Source organism: Dasypus novemcinctus, chromosome 12 (genome assembly GCF_030445035.2).
Source record: "Dasypus novemcinctus isolate mDasNov1 chromosome 12, mDasNov1.1.hap2, whole genome shotgun sequence".
NCBI classification, from domain to species: domain Eukaryota; kingdom Metazoa; phylum Chordata; class Mammalia; order Cingulata; family Dasypodidae; genus Dasypus; species Dasypus novemcinctus.
This window is the reverse complement of record NC_080684.1, coordinates 24,036,500-24,060,415: the sequence shown is the minus strand read 5'-3', so window position 1 is coordinate 24,060,415 and position 23,916 is coordinate 24,036,500. Positions and strand designations below refer to the sequence as shown.

Here is a 23,916-nt window from a genome sequence, read left to right as displayed (position 1 = left end):
TCCTAGAAGCACAACATATTCCCATCTGAAAAAATCCAAATAGACAAACTCCAAGACATATACTCATCAGGATGTCAAATGCCAAAGACAAAAAGAGAATTCTGAGAACAGCAAGAGGAAAGCAATGCATAACATATAAAGGATACCCAATAAGATTAAGTGCTGATTTCTCACCAGAAACCATGGAGGCAAGAAGACAGTGGTCTGATATATTTAAGATATCACAAGAAAAAAACTTCCAGCCAAGAATTTTATATCCACCAAGAGTGTCATTCAAAAATGAAGGCAAGATTAACATATTCACAGTTAAACAGAAACTGAGAGAAATTCTAAGCAAGAGATGAGATTTTCAGGAAATATGAAAGGGTGCACTAGAGCTTAAGAAAAAAGGAGAGAGAGGCTTGGAAGAGAGTCTAGAAATGAGGATTATATCAATAAAAGTAACTAAAAGTGTCAAAAAGAGTGATAAAAATAAAATACAACAGATAAAACTCAAATACTCAGGAATAAACTTAAACAACAATGTAAAGCACTTGTTTTTGTATTCAGAAAAATGCAACCCAATATTAAAAGAAATCATAAAAGGTTAAATATTGGAAGAAGTCTCCATGCTCATGGACTGGAAGACTAAATATTAAGATGTTACTTCTACTCAAATTGATATGCAGATTCAATGCAACCCTGATAAAAATTCCACCAGCACTAAAAAAAAAGGGAAAACACAATTACCAAATTTATTTGGAAGGGTAAGTGATTCTAAATAGCCAGAAAAATCATAAAAAGGAAAAGCTAACCTTCTTCTCTGACTTTATATCATATTTTCTAAATACAGTGGTAAAAACAGCATGGTGCTGGCATTAAGACAGACACATAGACCAATGGAACTAAACACATGGTTCAGAAAGAGACCCTCACATGTATGGTCAAGTGATTTTTGACTACTCTGTCAAACCCACACAGCTAGGGCAGAACAGTACTTTCAGCAAAATGGCGCTGAAAGAACTACATATCCATAGCCTAAAGAAGGAAAGAGGACCCTTATCTCGCACCTTATAAAAAAATTAACTCAAAATGGATCAAAAACCTAAAAATAAAAGCAAGAACCATAAAACTCCTAGAAGAAATTTAAGGAAGATATCTTCAAGACCTGGTGATAGGTGGTGGATTCTTAAAGGAGATAAGAGAAGGCCTGAGTGGACTACAGATGTTTGAATTATGTAGAAGTTTTAATTTGCTTTGCTGTAAAAGTGTGGAAATGTATAGAATGGATGGTAACAAATAGTGAGTAATAGCTAGTTTATAAATGGGGATGTGACTGAAAATGTTAGTCTAGGCATATAAATGCCAATTGACAGGATGCTAGAGAATAATCTAGGAACTAAATAGCACAGTAAACCAAGAGGTGAATGACAATTGTGGATAATGATACAGATGCAGGAGGGTCCTTTGTGAGCTAGAGCAAATGTAAATCACTACCGCGGGGTGTTGGGAAAGCATGGGAAAAATAAAACTGGAGTGACCTATGAACTGTGGTTAGCAGTAGTAACATAATCTTGCATCTATGCCAAAGATGTACTGTGTTGATTATGCGGCAGTATGGAAACTGTGAGCCAAATGTACACTATGGACATGGTAACAATCAGATGATATTATCTTATCTGTGACAAACATTCCACCACAATGTGGTGTGTTGTTAGAGGGGTGTTGTTTGGGAATTCTGCACATGTGCATGATAATTTTATAGGTTTAAAACTTCTGTCATAAAAAATATATTTAAAAAATAAGAATAGGGTAGGTTGGGGGAAAAACACACCAAATGTAAAATAAGGATTATAATTAGTAGTAAGATTTTGGCAATATTCTTTCAAAATTTGTAACAAACATCTCATGGCAATGGAAGGTGCTGATGGATGATTGATGTATGGGACCCCCTATGACATTATTCATGTTTGCTCTGTAAGTTCACAGCTTTTACTATACACTTAATTGTTGATGTATGTTCACATGTAAATGATATAAAGATAATAATATTAAGGAGGGTTGGGGGAAAAATACTTTGGTTAGTAGTAATATGTTGACAATGCTCTTTAATCATTATTTAAAAAGGTTTAACAACAATGTAAGGTGTTGGTGGTAGGGTGAGTCATAAGATTCCTGTATGATTTTATATATGTTTTATAAGTTCACAACTATTACTATATACTTATTGTTTATGTATGTTTGTGTGTCGGTGATATATTTCAAGAAATTAATTAAAAAATAATAATCTAATAAAATTATGTTTCTTACACTATAATTTCCATGGATGTGAGAAGAAAAAAACACATATGTTGGAAGAAAGATGATATAGGTAGATTATGACAGATAGTGTAGCCTCTGTGACTGTCTTCTACTGTGCCATTCCATTGCTTGACAGACTCAGCACAATTTTATGTGATGAACTGAAGAAAGAATGAATAACTGAATAAATTATGCCTACCCAACTGTCCTCAAGAGCTATGTTTTTTAAATTTTTTAAAAAGATTTTTGAGTTGAGTTTGTGTATTGATCTACCAATTATTCTGAATTAGTTGGTCTTGACTGATGTAAGATACCAATAGCCAAGTCTGTCAACAAAATTCAACATCTAGGTAACATAAGCTTAGAACCGTAATGAGGCAAGTGCTTAAAATCCTGAAAAATATTTACCTAGAAGTTCAGAACGATCCACTGCTACCATTTCTAGGATGAGAGAAACCAACTTGTTGATACTTAAGTGAACCATGAGCATAGTCTGTTTAATTAACAGAGTCAATGTGTAAGGTGTTAGGCAGTGTGCAGATGACAATGGAATGGGGTGGGCTTCCTGTGTCTGGAATAATTGTACTCTAAAATCTGATGAAGTCTGGCTAAGAGAGTAGGACCTGACTTCCTCCTGGAGCAGTTATGATCAATTTCTGAGCTCAGCTGTCACAAATTTTGAAATTTATAGGCAGAGAAAATAATGCAAGAATTGATGAAATGCCCTCAGGTTGTATTGCAGGAAAAGCTTTTGTTTGCATTCTGTCATCTGAAATTAAATTATCAATATAGGTAAAGGAACTGGGTCAAACTATGTCATGTATTCTTAATCCTCAAAAACTGTGAGGACAAAGATCAATGCCCAGAGGCATTTGCAAAGCCTCAGAAGAAGTTTAGTAGGAACCAGCAGAGAATCTCAACATGCAGACTGGTTACTCCCAAACATTGCCATAAGAATCACAAGTGTCCCCTGACACACAAAGCCCACCTTGAAGGAAGATTAGGGAGGAAAACTTTAGTTAAGAGAGACAGATCTTTAGGAGAGTTTGAATTGATTGAATATTTACCCAAAAAGCAATGAATTAGCTCAAAATAGACTATTTAAACCTGAAAATATGAGTTTATTGATAGTGAGAAAGTTCCGTTTTTTTTTTAAGCTTAAAATTAAAGAATCCAGAGCAAGGTGAAATTGGATTTTGAAAACAAAGAATCTACATTGTTTCACAACCAATTAGTAGCACCCAAATTTTTACCATTTACCAGTATTTTTACAAATAATTTAAAAATGAGATATCTGATACTAAGAAATATTCAAAATAATAAATATCTTAAAAAACACATATTTCAAGGTTCCAATTTCTTGGAAACAGTTTCTACAAAGAACACTTAGAGAAAGTGACATTTCCACCACTTTGAGCTAAGTCCTAACATGGGAGAACACCAACCCAATAGACTTTAGGTCAAAGATATGGAAAAAACACATACTTAGTCCTAAAGAAATTAATATATAAATTTTCCAGGATTGGAAATATCAGACATTATAGTCCATTATATTCACACTCACTCACACAATAAATAAAAACAAACAAACAACAACAACAACAAAAAAAAAACAAGAAAAGAAAGATAAGTCAGAATGTTGTAATATTTATTTTGCCTTATTTTGTGGCTTAGTGTAATTCATGTTTGATTGCTGTTTATCAAAACCCATCCTTTCTCAATCCAAAGCCTAGATCCATAGGATGAGAAAATCCAATTGGTATTCTTCCATAAATATTTTTGCTGAAATTTAAATGATATGTATTTCATGACTTTTCTAATATTGATGAGTGATGCAGGTTTTCAAAATATCTTTTCTCCAAAGGAAGGAAACAGACGTGTTTTTTAATATGCTATAGGAGGTGATGTTTTTGCAGGAAGCATATAGATATTCCTCTGGAGACATAAAAAGTAATGAATCTACAGTGGAATTAATTTTGGCAACACTTTTTAATTGAATTCCCTTAGGGGCCATTAGTAGAATGTTGGAGGAATATAGAATTCTAGCTATAATGCTAGACTATCCAAAAATCAAAGGAAAGACTGATGATATAATGATCCCCTACTTGCACATTATCCTTCTCATTATGATTTTAAATTGAGAGAAACAATTCTTGTCTACTATTCTATTTCAGTGATAAAACATGAACTAAGAGGCCTAAAAAAAATAACCAATATAGTTGTTTCCATAGTGCCACAGACTGAAAAAGTAGTAGCATGAGTAGTGCTGAGGTTCTCCTTTGGAAAGATAATGAATATTTGTGAAGTAATAATTAAAAGTATTACACCTTTATTAAAATAAAGAGTTACTGTATTTGAATTTAAGGAAAAGAGTTAAAATGTGCAATCCAGTATTGGATATATTTAAGGTGAAATCTTGGGTCACGAGCATGCTTGATTCGAGGCTTTGATATAATGTATACAGAAAGTATATAGAATTATAAAGTATATAATATAAAGTATTTGCACCTATCACATAAAAGTCTTATTTTTATTACAGTGTTAACTAGATTTAAAAAGAAAGCAAAAATCATATGGTGAAGTATAAGGGGAAAATATATATCTAATGTAAATATGGACATTATGATAGAAGTACTTTGATAAGCATTAATCATTTGTAACAAAAGTAACTAATGTTAAAAAAATAATGCAATTATTTTAAACAGGGTTATTATCAATGCTGACAGATCTTACCAACCAGTCAAGGTATTGGTGGTGGGATGTTATACAGGAATCCTGTATTTTATGTGTGATTGTTGGTAAACTCAAATTTTCTCTAAAATAAAGTCATATTGCAAGCTGAAGGACTACACTAGTTTTTCCTATAATGTGAGCTGAATTTCAACATTTCTCCCCTTTTAAAGATTAGTAAACTATCCCAAAATTTAGGATGCTTTTAGCCATAGGGGTGGAAGTGGGGATGGTGAAATGTGGTCTGCTTCTGAATATACATTGAAGACACCACAATATTGGTAATGGAAGACATGGGGAGTGTAATGAAGAGAAATTAAGGATGACTTTGTGATGTTTGGCCCTGGTATTTGTAAGAAAGGAGTTGACAAGAAACAGACGGAAAGTACTTGAAATTGTTGGATTAGAATTAGTCAAGTAGGTAGTCATTATGTACAGGTCTGGAGTTAAGAGGAGAGGAATGAACTACAGATAAAAATTTGGGAATTATCAACATTTGATGTGGTTTTAAACATGAGGCTGAATGAGAGCATACAGGGGATAAGGATAGAAAGAAAAGAGCAGATCCAAAAGTTGTTCTTTGGGCCAACTCTGAATGTAGAAGTCAAAGAAATGAGGGGAATTACTCAAAAACTATAGAAAGAGCTCACAGTGAGATAGGATGGAGGAATACCAGGTGAGTGTGCTACCATGGACATTAAGTGGAGAAACAGTTGCAGGCAGATGAAAGGCTGCCCGTGTTCTGGTCCTTGACTGAAAAAACTGAAAATATGTCACAGAAGGAGATGAAATCATGGTATGCTTCAAGTCCTTTCCATACATAATTTTCCAAAGGCAGGTCTAATAAATGTTCAGAGATATGAAAGGAATAAGGGAGAAATGGAAATAAAGAAACAAACCATCAATGTCTACAAATTTGTAAGTGTCTGACTACAAAAAATTATGTGTAAATGTTCAAGGACAAAAGTTAATCATTCCTTTCTATAATCTCTTTCTTAAAATAAACCTAGATAAGGACTCACAGATGGTTCATTGTCAGGCTTGTATTCCTTTCTTATCAACCCTTTTATAATTGTCCTTTTCTCAAAATTCAAAAGAAAAACCCTAACTTCAGTCAATGATATTGATCAGAGGTGCTCTATATAGGCACCAAAGAGACTATTCAATAAATTGATGAGAATTAGCTTACTTTATCTAAGGTACTATAAGCAACTCCACTATTCTTTTTCAAAGCTGCATATCCTATGCAGTTTTCTTTTTATTTACTTATTTTTTTAATGGAAAAGCAATTTTCACATTGTAAAATGTAAAATATAGCTCGTAATCAAGCAACATGTGTTGTAGATACCATTGTTTATTAAGAATGTAAAGGCATTAACAAGGACGGTGCATAACTTTGAACTAATAGACAAGAAGGTACAGCTGAAAGTTCCAGAAAATTACTTAATATAAAAATCCTGGCCTGCCACCAGCAATTTGGAAACATTCTTTCTGGTTCTGCCCAATGGCCCTCAACTGGCTGTGGATAATGAGGTCACTCTGACCACAAAACTTAGTTTGTCGCTAAAGGACACAAGCGAGTAAATGACCACTTTGATGTTCCCACTGGGTACAGACAGCAGTCTAAGGTAGTCAGTCAAGGGATTGATATAACTCTGAGAACAATGTAATACTTGCTCATTCGCTTGCTGTCAGCTCCCAGAGTTGTTCTTTTTTTTAAACTAATTGATTTTTTAATTGGCTTGTATCTTAATAGATTTGTTTCTTGAATAACTTGAAGAATAAGAATAAACATGGTTTTTGGCATCAGAGTACTAGGCAGGTCTCAACTTACCCACAAAAACAACAGAGGGAAGGCAAAAAGCCATGTAAGGGAGCTGCTTTGGGATCTGTAGACCAGAGAGTGGTACACATCTTACAGGAAAGAGAGGGACTGAGCATCCCTGCAGCTAGGAACAACACATATTCCCCAACCTCAAGGTGAATAGCCTCCAAAACTCCTGGTACAATGCAGGCAACTAAGAGGGAAAACATGTCCTCCTCGCTGTGATGAAGATCTAGAGAAGGGTGGAGAATAGTTTCTCTGTAGTGAGATTGGCCAGCTGAGCTTGCTTTGAATGTCAGCTGTAGCCAGTCCAGCAAGGGGAGGTTGAAAGTAACCCATCCGTTGGGGAGCTGAAGGGTAAATAGGTGTGGGACAGCCACCCAGCAAATACAAAGAGATGTGTGGATGGGAGGGGATTAGCACGGGTGGGACTGAGGAAGAAAAAATAAAATAAAATAAAATTTTAAAAAAGTAAAAATAAAAAACCCAACCACAGTTTAAAGACTCCAGAGAGAAGGGCAGGTATGTCTGATCAGGCAGACTATCACAGACATTTGCCCTGGTAGAGAGAGGATCTAAGTCTGTGAGGGGGCAGGTTAACAGGTGCCTAATAGCCATGGAAAGAAGGAAGCCAGAGGAGATTGCCAGCAAATTCTTAGGAGCTCAAATCAAACTGAGTGGAAAGAAGGAAGCCAGAGGAGATTGCCAGCAAATTCTTAGGAGCCCAAATCAAACTGAGTGTATAGAGGGAGGGAATAGCCAGATAAGCTTTTTGAACCCTACCCAAGCTGTGGAGTGGGTGTAGATCAGTGGAAGAATGTCTTCCTCATATACACTAGATCTCTAGCTCAATTCCTGGTACTGCTTAAGAAAACAAATCCAGAAGGTTATCCAAGAATTTTTCAGGCATCCAGCTGGCACCTTGTGACAGGAAATATATATATGTGTGTGTGTGTGTGTGTGTGTGTGTGTGTGTGTGTGTGTGTAGTCTGAGGTGGGGGAGTTGGATTTTTTTATCTATTTTAAGTTTTTAAAAAATATTTTTAAATTTAAAAAAAATTTTTTAATTCTTTATTTTATCCTCTAAACTCAAGTACCTTACCTGTGGCAGGCAGGCTGCAGAGTGATTGATGAGCACTGGTAATCTGAGATGGTTCCTATTGGTCTAAGAAGGAAGCCTGGTTTTCCTGTGTTGTTTTTGTACTTTCTTTCTTTGCTTCCTTTTTTCATTTTCCTCATTTTTTCTCCTTAGTTTCTTTATTATTTTCCTTTCTTTCATTTTTCCTTCTTCCATTGATTTACTTCCATTACACTTTCTCTTGTTTGGTCCTCATTTTTTTGTCACTACCTTTATATTTATTCTATATTTTTCTTGTTTCTTTTCTTCTTGTTTCATTTCTTATTCCATCTTTTTTATTCTTATATCTTTGTGTTTTTTTATGTTTTTATTCACTCATTACTTATTTTTCTTGACTTTTATGTTTCCTTTTTTATTATTTTTTTATTACTGTTAATTTTCTTTCTTCTATCTTTCTTTTTCTATGGTCTTAAATTTTTTTCAGGGAAACATGGACAACTACAAGGATATAAAATAAGTGAAACCAAGTATCAAAGAGGAAACTTAATGGAAAACAAGACAAAATTCTAGAATAGAAAGAGAAGTTCATAATCAGAATAAGACCATCAAGATCAACAAATGCCTAGACACCAGCAAAAAAATTACAAGCCATACTACAAAACAGGAAGACATACTTCAGTCTAACGAACAAGCTAAAAACCAGGAGTAGCAGAACATGGAAAAATTAATCAAGGATGTCCCAATGAATGTCATGAGTCACCCTAATAGATTGAAGGAAGAGATAAAGAATGTTAAGAAAACACTGGGGGAGCATACAGAAGAAATGGTAAGCGTACATAAAAATAAACAGATCAGATGGTAATGAATGGCATAATACAAGAAATAAAATATATACTGGACATAACAGCAGATTTGAACTGACAGAGGAAAGAACTGGTTGACTTCAAAGTTAATACATCTACTATCACACAGATAGTAGAACAGATAAATAAAAAGACTGAAAAAAATCAACAGGGACATAGGGAATTGAATGACAACATGAAAATGTTGAGCATATACAATAGTGGCATTGTTAGGACTCAAGGTAAGGCTTTTATGAATAACCAGAGATGGCATGAAGAAAACTTCAACATGAGAGGCAAACTCACATTTATTATGTCTGCAGAGGTAAAGAGCCAAGGCCAGTCCAAAGTGACTCAGACCTGACTCCCTGTGCTGCATTTTCACTCTTGCTTAAATATCCAAGTTACTACTTAACATTTGCTTTGATTATGCATTAGTTTTAATACATATGGATGAACACACATAGCTGGTTATATAATTGTATGATTAGCATGTTCAGGAAATCATGCTTACACATACATTGCATGATCAGGAAAGGGGCGGATAACTCCACCCCTGGGTGAGAATTTTACTATGTTAATTAAGCAAGTTCAAGTGAGGACAGCAAGGGGCTGCTTCTGTGCAGGTCCTGCCAACTGGTTGAAGCTGGTTTTCATACTTCACGGCTTCAACAGGATATTCTTGACCACCAAAAGCAGAATTTGGCCCAAAGAGAGGGTTGCATTTCATTACTTTCTGATTTACATACAATTCTTTTCCTTGTATCCTAGCAACAGTGAGAGAAACAAGTTACTTTCAGGTATTTGGTCATCCTACATCCATCAGCATCACAGATGGAGAAGAGAAAGGAAAGGGACAGAAGGAATGTTGAGGGTAATAAAAACTAAAAATTTCCTAACACTTAAAAGGAACATGGATGTACATGTTCAGGATGAGCAGCACATTCAAACAGTATAAATTCTAACAGGTCTACTCTGAGACATACACTATCAATTTGTGAAATGCTTGAGATAAAGAGAACACTGAAAGCAGCAGGAGAAAAGCGATTTCTCATATACAAGGGAAGGTTGATAAGATTATATGCTAATTTCTTATCTGAAACAATGGCGGACAGGTGAGAAGGCAGTGGTATGACACAGTTAAGATATTAAAAGAAAAAAAACCTGAGAATCAACATTCTGTATCCAGCAAAGCTGCTGTTCAAAAAGGAGGGAGAGTTCAAAATATTAATAGATGGACAGAAATTAAGACAGTTTGTCCAGGGAAGTGGATTTGGCTCAACTGATAGAGCATCTGCCTACCACAGGGGAGGTCCAGGGTTCAAACCCAAGGCATCCTGACCTGTGTGGTGAGCTGGCCCACACACAGTGCTGATGCGCATAAGGAGTGCTATGCCATGCAGGGGTGTCCCCCGCATAGGGGAGTCCCATGCGCAAGGAGTGCACCCCATAAGGATAACCATTCCATGTGAAAAAAGTGCAGCCCATCCAGGAGTGGCACTGCACACACAGAGAGCTGACATAGCAAGAAGATGCAACAAAGAAGAGATGAAGTTTTCCAGTGCCGCTGACAAGAATACAAGTGGACCCAGAAGAATGCACAGCAAATGGACAAAGAGAGCAGACAAGTGGGGGGGGGGAATAAAAATAAATAAATAAATAAATAAATAAGTAAGTAAATAAATAAATCTTTTTTAAAAAAGACAGTTTGTCAATAAGAAACTTGCCCTTCTAGAAACACTAAAGGAAGTTCTGATGGTTAAAAGGAAAAAAAAAAAAAAACAGGAAAGAGAGGTTGGAAGAGAGTGTAGAATAAAAAATTATTAGAAAGAATAACTAAAAAGAGAAAAAGAAAACAAAACAATATATGACATATATAAAACCAAAGGAAAAATGGCTAATGTAAGTACTGACTTGGCAGTAATAAATTGAATGTTAAACTTTCCAATGTAAAGACAAAGATTGGCAGGAATGATAAGGAAATATGACCATTCTATATACTGTTACCAGAAACTCACATTAAACCCAGGGATGCAAGGTGGTTGCAAGTGATGGAAGGAAAAGGATTTTACATGGAAACAAACAGAAATAGGTGGAAGTAGCTATACTAATATCAAACAATATAGACTTGAAGTGCAAAACTATTGTAAGAGACAAGGAAGGACACTATATGTTAATATGATGGGTAATCTATCCTGAAGGAAGGACAATCATAAACATTTATATGCCTAAACAGAGAGTCCCAAAATATAGGTAGCTAACATTGGTACAAGTAAGGGTAGAAACAGATGTCTCTACAATTATAGTGATACACCATTATCACTATTAGAAAGCACATCTCAACAGAGGGTCAATAAAGTAACAAAGACCTTGATCAATATGTTAGAGGATCTAGATCTAATAGAACTAGTAGAGAATCTAGAGCTAACATAGCAATATTTGCAAATACAGGATATTTTCTTCTTATGTGCACATGGATCATTCTCCAGCATAGACCACATGCTATGTCACAGAACAAGTATCAATAAATTCAGAAAGATTGAGATTATCAAAATAATTTCTCTGATCACAATCAGAAATCAGTCACTACCTTGAAAGTAATGAAAATGAGAACACAACATCTCAAAACCTATGAGATAAAAAAAAGCAGTGCTGAGACAGGAAATTTATAGCTGTAAATGCTTATATTAAAAAAGAAAAAGAGCTAAAATCGAATACTTAACAGGTCACCAGGAGAAACAAAAGAATACAATAAGCTAATCAAAATGCAAGGAGAAAGAAGGAAATAACAAAAATTAGAGCAGAACCGAATGAAATTGAATGTTAAAAAACACTAGAAAAAATTAATGGAAACAAAAGCTGTTTCTTTGAGAAGATGAATAAAATTGACAAGCCCTTATCTAGACTAACAAAGAAAAAAAGAGAAGATACAAATCCATAAAATAAAAAAGAGAGGGGATATCACCACTGATCACAGGGAAATTAAAGGTATTATAAGAGGATATTTTGAGCAACTTTATGCCAACAAGATAGATAACTTAGATGAAATGGACAAGTTTTGTAGAAACACATAAGAAGCCTACATTGACAAAGGAAGAAATTGATGAATTCAACAAACCAATCACAAGTAATGATATTGAGTTAGTAATCAAAAGTTACCTCCTGAGGGCCTCCTCCTTGTTCAAATGTGCCTCTCTCTTAGCCAAAGTCAGCATATAAATGCACTACCTCCCTCTGCACCACCACCCCCAGCATGGGACATGACTCCTGGGGATGAGCCTTCCTGGCACTGAGGGATTGCCAAGCACCAACTATCAATGCACCTGGAAAAAAACCTTGACCATAAAGGGGAAATGGTAAATACAAATGAGTTCTTATGACTAAGAGACTTCAAAGTGAGTCTGGAGTTCACTCCAGAGGTTACATGTATACAAATCTCAGAAGGATTTCATTGACTGCCACAGTAAATATTGCCTCAAACAGCAGGGCTCCTGAGGGCTCTAGAGACATCCAGACACTATAGGCAGTGTAGACAGTTCAGGAGTTTGGCACCCTGCCGGTGGACCTTATCTTGGAATTTATATTACTCAGTGTGATAGTGTTGGACTCAGTTGTGATTTCCCTACACATGGGTCTTCTGCCCCTTCTATTTAAACATATAATTAGTACTATACTTGAAAGGGATATGTCCAAGAGCCTTAAATCTTTATCCATCCATTTGCCAGCTGGGCCATGAATCATGACAGAGTTGCAACACTTACTCTACAGTTATTGGACTTATTCATAATGACTAACAAGGAGATGATCATGGACAACACCCATCCCAAGGAACAGGGAGAGTCTGAGACTGCAAGCAAGATAGTTCCATCCATCTGCCCCATGGGATTTAAGCCTCCTCTCAGTAAAAGGCATTGTGATCATCACCATCCCAAAGTCCTCAAGATTGGGGAATGAACAATGGACTGGAATAGACTTACGATTATTCTACTATAAATTTATTGTTATTCTAGCAATGGAAGAACTTTTACCTTTGATGTGGAGGCATTGGCCACCAGAGGTTCTGAGGGGAGGGAGACAGAAAAGTAGATGTAATATAGGGGCATTTTCAGGACTCTGGAATTGTCCTGTATGATGTTGCAATGATGGATACAGGCCATTATATATTTTGTCATAATTTACAAAATTGCATGGGACAGAGTGTAAACTATAATCCATAGTCAGTGGCAATGCTTCAATATGTGTCCATCAATTTTAACAAATATACCACACTAATGAAAGATGTTGTTATGTGTGAAAATGTGGAAGGAATAGGAAGTGGGTCATATGGAAATCCCCTGTATTTTTTATGTAACATTTATATAATATAAATTTTCTTTAAAATAAATAAATAAAGATATTGCTTAAATACTTTTGAGATCAGCGTAGGTTTCTATTTCAAAAAAAAATCCAGTAAATTTCAGGTGTTTTTTATTTATTTTTACATACTATTGTAAATGGAATTTTGTATAGGTTTCCTTTTCACTTTGCACATTACTCTTGTGTAGAAACAATAATGATTTTTGCATGTTGACCTTGTACTCTCCTCTTTGCTGAATTTGCTTATTAGTTCCAGTGTTTTTGTTGTGGATTTTCCAGGATTTTCTGTACATTGGATTACATCATCTGAAAATAGGGAAAATTTTACCTCTTCCTTTTCAGTTTTCCTGCCTATTACTGTTTCATGTTTAATTGCTCTGTTTAGAATTCCAGTTCAAGATTCAATAACTGTTATGGTGGGCATTCTTGTCTTGTTTCTGATTCTAGAGGGAACATTTTAATCCTTCACCACTGTAAAGGAAATTAACAGCTTGTTTTAGTATACCTTTGTCAAGTTGAGGAACTTTCCTTCTATTTTTATTTTTCTGAATATTATATCACATATGGTTTTGCATTTTTCCCACAACCATTCCAGTTCTTTCCCCTTTTAGTTAGCATTTCATTTCATTTCTTAATAGTCACACAACAAGACTTGGGAAATAAATGTTTCTGAGTGTGTAACTGATAAAGTATGCTTAGATACTCTCCCAGGAAACTAAGAATAAACAGATCTGTGAACTGCTTGACCACTTTCATGAGTGGAATCCCTATTTAAGTACTGTCAAGATGTAACTTCAACCTTATTGACAAATATTATAAATGCTCATTTTGTGTAGTTCTGTTAAAGTGTAACTTCTTACCTGCAAGGAAACATTGCAAATGTCTATTTGTTTACGTTCCTAAGCACTGCGCTTTTTAATCATGCTTCTTCATGATGTGCCCTCCACATTTACACATAGATATAGCATAAAAGACCCTTCTTGCTTTGTGGCAAGTGCGCCTCGAACCTCTGAAGTGCCATGGTCTCCTCCTGCCACCATGGATGAGGGTTTAGGTCATTACAAGGCTCAGACTCTCTAAGAGAGAGGATCTTCCCATCAGCCCATAAAGGGCGAGGCCCCATGTTAGTCCCCTATTAAGCGCCCTTTTGCTCTCCAAGCTGGACTTGTCTGACTTTCTTTGGTCTGATGTATTCCTCTCAGTTGGGTGGGAAGCTGTCATTTTACAGTGCTCACTGCTATACTTGGACCAATGCTTTATCATGAAGGTCTGCTGACTTTTGTCAATTGCCTTTCTTTCATCAATTGGGATGATCTTTTGTTTTTTTTCCCTAGTTCTGTTAATATGTTGTAGCAACAAAAATACAAAGAACACAAACAAAAATGGGTAAAAAATCTTCAGTGGCCATTTCTTTATAGACGATATACAGTGGGACAAAAAAACACATATATAGATAATCCACATCATTTGCTATTAAAGAATTGCAAATCAAAACCACAAATAGATACGATTTCATACACATTAGAATGGACACTGTTAAACAAAAACAAAAATCACAAGTATTGAGGATATGGAGAAATAGGGACATTCATTCAATATTGGTGGTAATGTAAATTCTGAAATTTTAAAATATTTTAATTCTGAAATTCATTATCAACAAAGTTATTTTGTTCTGTTTCTGATAATATTAGCAAATATATATAATGCAAAAATCCAATAGTATCTGACAGTACTTATGTATACAATGCTTGATAAGCATTCTTAATAAGATTTGTATTTTTAAATTTAGTATAATAAAAGATGTTTGAGTGTCAGAAAAAAAAAGAATTGTCATATAACTCAACGATCCCACTTCTTGTTATATACCAAAAAAAAAAGAAAACAAAACTGAAAAGAGGGACTCAAGTGACTATTGAGTACTGATGTTCATACAGACATTATTCACATTTGCCAAAACTTGGAAGCAACCCAAGTATCCAGCAACCAATGAATGGATAAAAAAAATGCTGCAGATACATACGAGTTATTATACAGCAATAGAAAGGAACCAAAACCTATTACAAGCAAAAAAACAAGTCAGTTAAAATGAAACAAATATTCTATATATTCACTGGCATGAAATAATTAGAATAAGAAAGTTCATAAAGTTAGAAACTAGAATATAGGTTACCATGGTTTGCTGTGGATATAGGGAAGAGAGATCTAATGCTTAGATTGTATAGAGTTGCTATTTGTCATGATGGAAATGTTTTGGTAACGGATGGTGAGTATCATAACACAATTTTGTGAACATAATTAATTTATTGAATTGTATATTTAAATATAGTTAAAAGAAGAAATTTTAGGTTGTATATATATTAGAAAAATTTTAAATAAAACAAAGCATCGTGCACCACAAACAAGAAACCTCAGTATAAACCATAGACAATAATTAATAAACAAATTATAAGACCTTTGGCAGCACCTGGAGAAGCTGTTAATATAGCTGCAAGGGGATCCTCTCCTTTCCCAAGACTTTCCTTCATGCACTATCCCATGGGAGGCCCACCACCACCAATGCTGAGACACTGGCCACCTTCTCCATCCTGGTGGACTCTGGGACCTCCCCCACAACCACCCCCTCCACCATTTGAACAATTATATTGACACTTGAAGAGGACCCTCAGCAGTGGTCAGCAGGCTTAGGCTGCTAGAAAGTTAGAAAAGGTATCAGATTTGCCTTATGGTCTGAAGGCTTTCCCTGTCACATCCTGCTCAAGCCCTCCTTCATCTTTCCTAGGTGTTTTCCTATTAAATTTCTTGTTATTATCCTAAAAAAAATAAAATAAAATAATAAAAGAATATGCTTTCCTCAGCTGTAATGAATATTTTTAGCAAGGTGTTCATAATGGAGATAGTGGATTTACAGGAACTCTGTATATTTGAATAATTTTTATCTTATCCTACAGCTCCCCTAATAAAATATAATAAAATGAAAGGGGGAAAAAAGCCTGCTCGTAATTTATAGGTTTTTAGAATATACTTAATCTTCTCTATTTCTCCTCAGGGACACTGTCCCCTTTGACTTTTCCCTTGGAGAAAGATTCATTCATTTAAAAATAATTTGCAGCTGGTAAATATTTCTCAAATTCAAGCTAATTTTTGTGAAGATGTGTGAGGTGAGATTAGTAGCACATATATACTATATCATAAATTATTTGGTAATTAAAAGAGGAGTTTATTAGGAATATTTATTATTCAAAGCATAGTTACTACCATGTATTCAGGTATATGTGGTAGTGAAGAAAAATACATTACTAAAATATTCACACATTAGTTCTCTGCTTTGAATTAACCTGATATATCCCTTTATGCTAATTTTCCTAAACAAAATTAAATATTATTTTTCAACGATTATGTTCATCTTCATGGTTGTTTCTTGCTCATGTGCTCTAGAGGAAAACTATACCACATATACTACTAAAGGTAAGTACGTAGTGTTACTTTTCTTTTAAAATTTAAAGAATACTTGCAAGTTTGAGGGCAATCAAAAGTGAATTAAAGACATTTTATAATTTCTCTTCAATTATAGCATTTACCATTCCTCATTTTCTATTTTATGAATCCAAAAAAGAAAGAGCATAATGCTTCATTTATGCACTTGTACCTTTGTTTCTACTACTATGGTGGTTTGTGGAGGGAATGATTATCTACTGCTCTCTAGATAAAAAATACCTGTGCAGCCTTGGAATTCAAACACAACAAGGTAAGAATATATTATTCCTGGAGATTTTGCTTTGTTTTTTAAATATATGTTTGAAAATATAAAAAATAACTCCTTGGAAGTGCTATTTCTGATCAACACTTGTGAACAATGCCAACATATTATTTAGAATTTGACTGCCAAATTTGTACAGGTTGCAAAACAAATTCTCCTTCTAGATTAGAAATTACTCTGATACTCCCAATAAGAGCACAGACAATATCATCGTATTTTTCAGAATAGGTTAGATGTAAGAATAAGGACATATTATCAACAGAAATAATATGAAAGTTAAGATATGATTAAGAAAGAAAAGACTTGATTTATCTTTGATTCTGGAGTACATCCTTTCCACCAAACACATGGAGACTATTCATTGAAGAATTAAGGTAGAGGAGAATAAATCTACTAGGAAGTATCAAAATGAGTAAACTGTTATGTACTAAAGGAATGCAATGTTTTAATCTAAGGAATAAAGGATTCCTGATTTCATATCATGGAAAAAGGGATCAATCACATAGATGGAAAAAAATATTAGGCAATCAATTTTTTTAAACAGAATAGAAAACTTCAAATCAGGAAATTGAATAGCAAAATTTAATCAACAATAATGAAAATAATATAAATGTTTGTATTTAAAAGAAAGAAAATATTAAGTGCCGAATGATATAGCTTATTCTGTTAGGGTTTATGTTACACGTTCAGGAATAGTTTAATTTGCAAATTGTCAAGGTTTGTTCAATTTATTAGGAAAATGATCTGCTGACAACATAAGTTAATCAAGTACATCAATAAATTTTTTAAGTTAAAATAATGGCTCTAAAATATCTTACCAGTTTTCTCAACTCACTAATACATTTAGCTGTTATGAAAAAATAAATGGAGAAACAAGTTTGTAAAGATTATACTATGGTTCTTTATTTTTCTTAGAATATGTTAAGAATGACTTCATTCTTATTAAATATATAAATGCATTATTTAATATATCATAAAAATAATACCTTTAATTATGTTTATTACTTCTGTATACTTGTACAGAAATAATACTTATGCATTTTATATTCAGACACTCACTCATAAAAATAGGATCAACTTATAGACACTGCTTTGGAATTTTGCGTCTAAAATATATTTAAAGGATTTTTCTTATGAATGCATATTTATCAATGTCATCATTTCAAAATGTAACAGCTTAATGAATAATTGATTCAAAGAATGGATGTTATTTGGACATTTTGAATATTTTCTGTTTTTCTCTCTTAAACAATTGTTGTCATGTGTAACTTGCACATAATATATGAGTTTAATTTTTTGCTCATAATATACAAATTTAAAATGAAAATTTTACATTTGAATTCTTTTCTTTAGAAAAGACTATTGAGTATTTCCTTTTATATTTTATTTGTTCACATTACTGAACAAAATTATTGTTGTAATAGGATCAATTAATTGTTTTGGCTCTTCTAAGGGACAAATCAGATCAGTAGAAAGTAAATTGTATTATTTACCATTTAAGCATTATTTAAATATTCAGATACATTTTTATAAACTTGTTTAATTGGTTAGAAAGTTAAGAATAAGGCTGAATGATAGTGGTGAAGTTCAGCATCTTTCTCTAGATTGAAAAATGGCTAGGGTTTAGTCAGTCAATTATTAATGACTGCTCACATAATTGTGCTATGCTTAGAAGCTTTAATATTCCTTTAATTAAGGAGTTTAAATTGAATGATAAATTACAGTACTACACTTTCTAAAATAATGTTTCTCTCATATAGATTATTAAAAGGATAAAATAAAGTAAAATCTTTATTAATTTTGTACCATCACTGTGTCATTTAAGTTAAAAATAAAACTACTTGGTCTGTAACACACATTGTTTTATTGCACTGTTAGCAACCTAATAGTTTCTCATATCAAGTTGAAGTAAAAGTATATTGAAACATTTTTTAGTATTATAAAATATATTTTACTGGTAGATGCAGTTACTGACAATATTTAGACATCCATGATGAGAATAATCCTGGTGGAAAAAGACAAAATTTTTGGTACCCAAGCATCAAATACGAGTTGTTGCCTTTCTTCCTTCCTTCCTCTGTTCTCTCCCCTACTTCTTCCATTGCTTACTTCTTTATTTCCTACCTTTCTCTCTCTCTCTCTTCTTTTAAATCAATTTTTATAATGAAGCAAAGAATATCTAAGAATACACTGTCAAACAAAATTCCCAATAACTTATATATTATGTTTGGCTTGCATTCCCCAATTTTCCCTGTCAGAGATATTTACTAGTCTAAATTTTCTGTTTCTTATTCCCTTCTTTTAACCTACACACACATGAAAAATTATAATTCTATTTCTTTCTATCTTTCCCTTTCTTTATCCCTTGCTATATTGCATTTTTGTAGTTTTATACAATAATAATGTAGAAATGATAACAACAGTTTGTCTTTTGGGGCATGCTTTTGAATTTAATATTAGATTTCTAAGGTTGATTCATATTTTATATGGAAATATAGTTTGAATATTTTTCTTTTTGTAAAGTATTCCATTGCAAATGAATATAGGACAATGTATTCCTTCATCATATTTATATTTCACCTAATATTTTTGGATCTATATTAAAAGATGAGAACTGTCTCAAGTTATTTATGTTTCCTTTCCAAGGCTTGGTTATTGGGACATAGCTACTACTTTTAATTTTTTCCATATATTAGAAAGATTTAAATAAAATGAAAGGTATTTATTATTTAAAGATCTATAACTTGTTTAAGAAGACACTTAGCTGTTTTGAATTTATTAAAGCTGCAACATAGACATTTAAGAATTCCTTTAACTGTAGTTATTTTGTGCTTATATTGTATAATATGCGAATTTTTCACTTCATAATATCAAAATCATTACCATTATGGTGACCAGAGGATATCCTTATAAAGTTAATTAATTTTTAAAATTGTATCTTTATCCCCTTTCTCTTTTCCAATAGCATGTCTTTTCCTCAAAAAAAATGTTCTTATGTTTTAGTTTTATCAGATATTTCTCTCTTTTATTTATTTTTTGTTAAATAATGCATGCTTTAATAATACCTGGGATTTTTTTCTTACTACATGTAGAGGATTATTGATACATTATTTTAAGGCTATACTAGCTGGTTATATAACAATTGAGTCAATCCTGTTTACAATCTAATAAATTATTTGATTGGAATTTTAAAAAGCCCTGCAAGTGGTAATAATATAAACAATACCATTTAAATTTTTTAACATTACCTCTAAATCTGGGCCACAAAATCAATTAGATGAGCAGGAAATCAGCATAAACAATCAAATTTGTTTAAAAAGTAGAATGTAGAGTTATTACATTACTGGAAATTTAAATTTAGCACTATGTTTTGTAATGTCAATTTATTAATAATATCTTTGAAGCAAACTTATTGTGAACACATTACTTACTCTTGTCATTTGTTACCTGTCATTGCATCTTCAAAATGAACTTTACTCTGATATTTGCATTTTCAGATTTAGGAAAGTGGTTCAAATTTTATATACACCAGATAATGCAAATTAGAAACAAGTAAATTGAACTACAAAAATAATATTTTATAAATGATATTGTTTCTATATTAAAACCAGGAAATCCCTTGCAGTATACAGAGGCCTTTCTCCTAACTTAACCTTATAATTCTCTTTTTATCGCTTCTTGGCCTTTTGGCTAAGATCAAGTGTACTCTCTTTCTAAAGTTCTGTAGTATTTTTTGTGTTGTTCAGTTAAAAATATTCATTGTTAACCAATTAAAGGTCTGTTAAAATATTGATTTGAATAGTGGATTTCTCTTTATCTCAGTACCCATCAATATGTTCATTCATCTCAGAGCCATAGCTGTGGAAAAAAAGTGGATTCGCACAGATTTAAGTCCAGTTTTTAATATTTAAGCGAGTCCACCTTTTTCTGTATTTCTGCTTTATTGAGACAGTAACTTTCTCCTATTCACTTTTATCACTGGAAATATAAGATTCTAATACATGAAAACCCACAATTAAAAGCAAAAAATATTATCAGAATACAGTTGCCCCATCCAAGCCATCATATATATCCTACACCAATACTTCCTTGTATTGACAGTCACTGAGTGGTTGTATGAGTGACTGATGGACATGTGAAAAACCAGTCAATATGGCAAGAAAACAGCGGGTTTTCACTTTCTTACTGCTGCACCTGGAGGATAGTTTTAGATCTAGGTAACTGTGGGTAGAGACTGAAGAGATGCAATGTGTTTTATATGCTCTCCCTTCTTTTATGATCTTAGTTGAACATGGCATAATGCCCAAAGATTGATTATGTTTTGGCTTTGTTAGTTTATGTATCCATGCTGGCTTAATAATCAGTTTCATTTTTTCCCACATAGACCAATTTAACTAGTATTTATTTGTTTTTACCCTCATACCCCTTCTTTCTTTCCTCCTCTTGGTGTTTTTGTTTTGTTTTAGTAATATTCTTTATTTATTAGTAGTTCATTAAGAAGTTAGAAAATATTACAATGGGGGTATAATTTTTTTCATTAGTATTTACTCTAAGGTTTTAGAAATCAATTGTAGATTTTAATATACCAAACTGGCAATGTTATAATTTGAAGAAATTAATACTTTAAAACTAGTGGATTTTGTTTGAATTCTGAACAAAGCCTTTTATCTAATTATTAAACAGGGGAAGATCTGTAATTAGTTTTACTTAACTGGAAGTTTGTAGAGAAGGAGGAAAATCAACTATCATGGGTTTTATACTTCAAATTCAAAATTGTTTTGACCTCCATAGAACATTAAAACTCTAAGTTACAGCTTCTATTACTCAGTTATTGACAATACCTTCAACTACCATGGAGTACTAAATTAATAATTAAAGTGTGTATGTTCCTGAATAAGTTTCATTTTCTTTACCTTTTGTTGGAGATAAATACACTCGTGTCATTTCTGATTTCCATAAACTTTTCTTTCTAGAGTTTAACTGAAATCACAAAAGTGAAATGAAGAACCATACCAAACAGATAGAGTTTATCCTACTGGGACTGACAGATAACTCTCAATTACAGATGGTAATTTTTGTATTTCTATTTCTAAATTACTTGTTGAGCATAACAGGGAACTTAACTATCATTGCCCTCACACTGTTGGATTCACGTCTGAAGACCCCAATGTATTTCTTCCTTCGCAATTTTTCTTTTCTAGAAATCTCATTCACAACTGCTTGCATTCCCAGATTCTTAGTCACCATTGTGACCAAGGAAAAGACTGTTTCCTATAATGGTTGTGTATCTCAGTTGTTTTTTTACATCTTCCTGGGAAGTACAGAATTTTTCCTTCTGGCTGCTATGTCCTATGACCGCTATGTTGCCATCTGCAAACCTTTGCATTATGCATCCATCATGAGCAGAAGACTTTGTCACCAGCTTGTATTCAGCTCCTGGGTAACTGGCTTCCTGGTCATTTTCCCTCCACTGATTTTGGGTCTTAACCTGGATTTCTGTGCTTCCAATACTATTGATCATTTCATTTGTGACGTTTCTCCTATCCTACAACTTTCTTGCTCAGACACACATGTGCTAGAATTTATTGCTTTTTTGTTAGCTGTGATTACCCTCATTGTCACATTGTCCTTAGTAATCCTATCTTACTTCTATATCATCAAGACAATTCTAAAATTCCCTTCAGCTCAACAAAAGAAGAAAGCATTTTCTACCTGCTCATCTCACATGATTGTTGTCTCTATCACTTATGGAAGTTGTATCTTCATCTATATAAAGCCATCAGCAAATGTGAGAGTTTCTTTAAGTAAAGGAGTAGCTGTGCTCAATACTTCAGTTGCACCTTTGTTGAATCCATTCATTTATACTCTGAGGAACCAGCAAGTTCAAAAAGCCTTGCAAATTGTATTCAAAAAAATGTTTTCTTTTTCAGAAAAATAAGACTGTTTACAAAAATAATTAACATGAAGACATAAAAGGAACAGTAAACAAAAATTAATTTGACTCTTTTAGTTTAAGTGTTCATATCTAATAATTTCCTAGGTCATTTCAGCCTACCTGAATTTAGAAACTATGTCTATTCTATCAGTTCTGAGTTTAACTTTCCGTTATTCCATGTGGAAGACTTTCTGTGTTTAAAATTACAATATTATCTCTTAGGAAAACATTTTAGAATAAAATTAATCAAGGGTTTTGACTGTATTATAGAATATAAATCTTTCAGGAGCAAAGAAACTTTAAAAAATTTAAATAATTATATGCAATTTTATTTAAAGTCATATTCTTGGAAATTTTCAGAGAAATGAATTTTGTCATCTTTATGTATGCTCAAAATTCCAAGAAAACTTACTCTTTAAAAGAATAATGTAGAGGTTAATTTTGTAGACTGAGTATTTCTAATGTCAATTTTCAACATAGGGAAGCTTAATTTTCTTTGAATGTAAACATTTAATTTGTTTATTTTTATTTTAGTATTTATATTGGTCATCTTTTCAAAATTGCTGTTGAAAATAACCCATGATTTAATACAACAGTAACTGAATTTATAAAAAATTTTTTTCAAAAACACATAAAGTAAGTTTAATTTCTTGGATATGCCAATGAATTTATCGAATAAATGGAAACATATGGTGAACTTTATAATATGTACTATAATTGTTAGTTTTTCACAATGTATAAGTTTTAAATGGTAAATTATATTGAATATGAACGTCTTAAATTTAAATAATAGACTAATTTAAAAATAAAAACTATGTTTCATTTCCTTCAAAGTAAAGGTATTAAATTATCTATTGTGGTTTTCACTCCCGTCATTTCTTAGAACACATAGGTTCCATAACTTTATAATTTTCCCATTAAATTTGTCATTGTAACAATTCATTTAGTAGAGTAGTGCTGATTAAGCTACCAGCACAAGGGTATCTTCCATCCCTTTTACAGCATACGTTTTGGCTATGCCTATAGAAACCATGTATTTCTCTAGTCAATGTTCTTGAAAATATTTGCCTGTGAATCTTATGATCAATGGGATAGTAAACATGAACGTTTCAA

General features: G+C 33.0%; 1 protein-coding gene and 1 pseudogene across 1 annotated transcript; both read left to right on the top strand.

Moving 5' to 3' along the window:
* Positions 1–20,538: 20,538 nt before the first annotated feature.
* LOC111766337 (U2 spliceosomal RNA) lies at positions 20,539–20,699 on the top strand (annotated as a pseudogene).
* Positions 20,700–21,867: 1,168 nt separating this feature from the next.
* Positions 21,868–22,806, top strand: LOC101431601 (olfactory receptor 6C70). Its single transcript, XM_012528642.3, has one exon. It carries the CDS (start codon positions 21,868–21,870, stop codon positions 22,804–22,806), a length of 939 nt encoding a protein of 312 aa, XP_012384096.3.
* Positions 22,807–23,916: the final 1,110 nt, after the last annotated feature.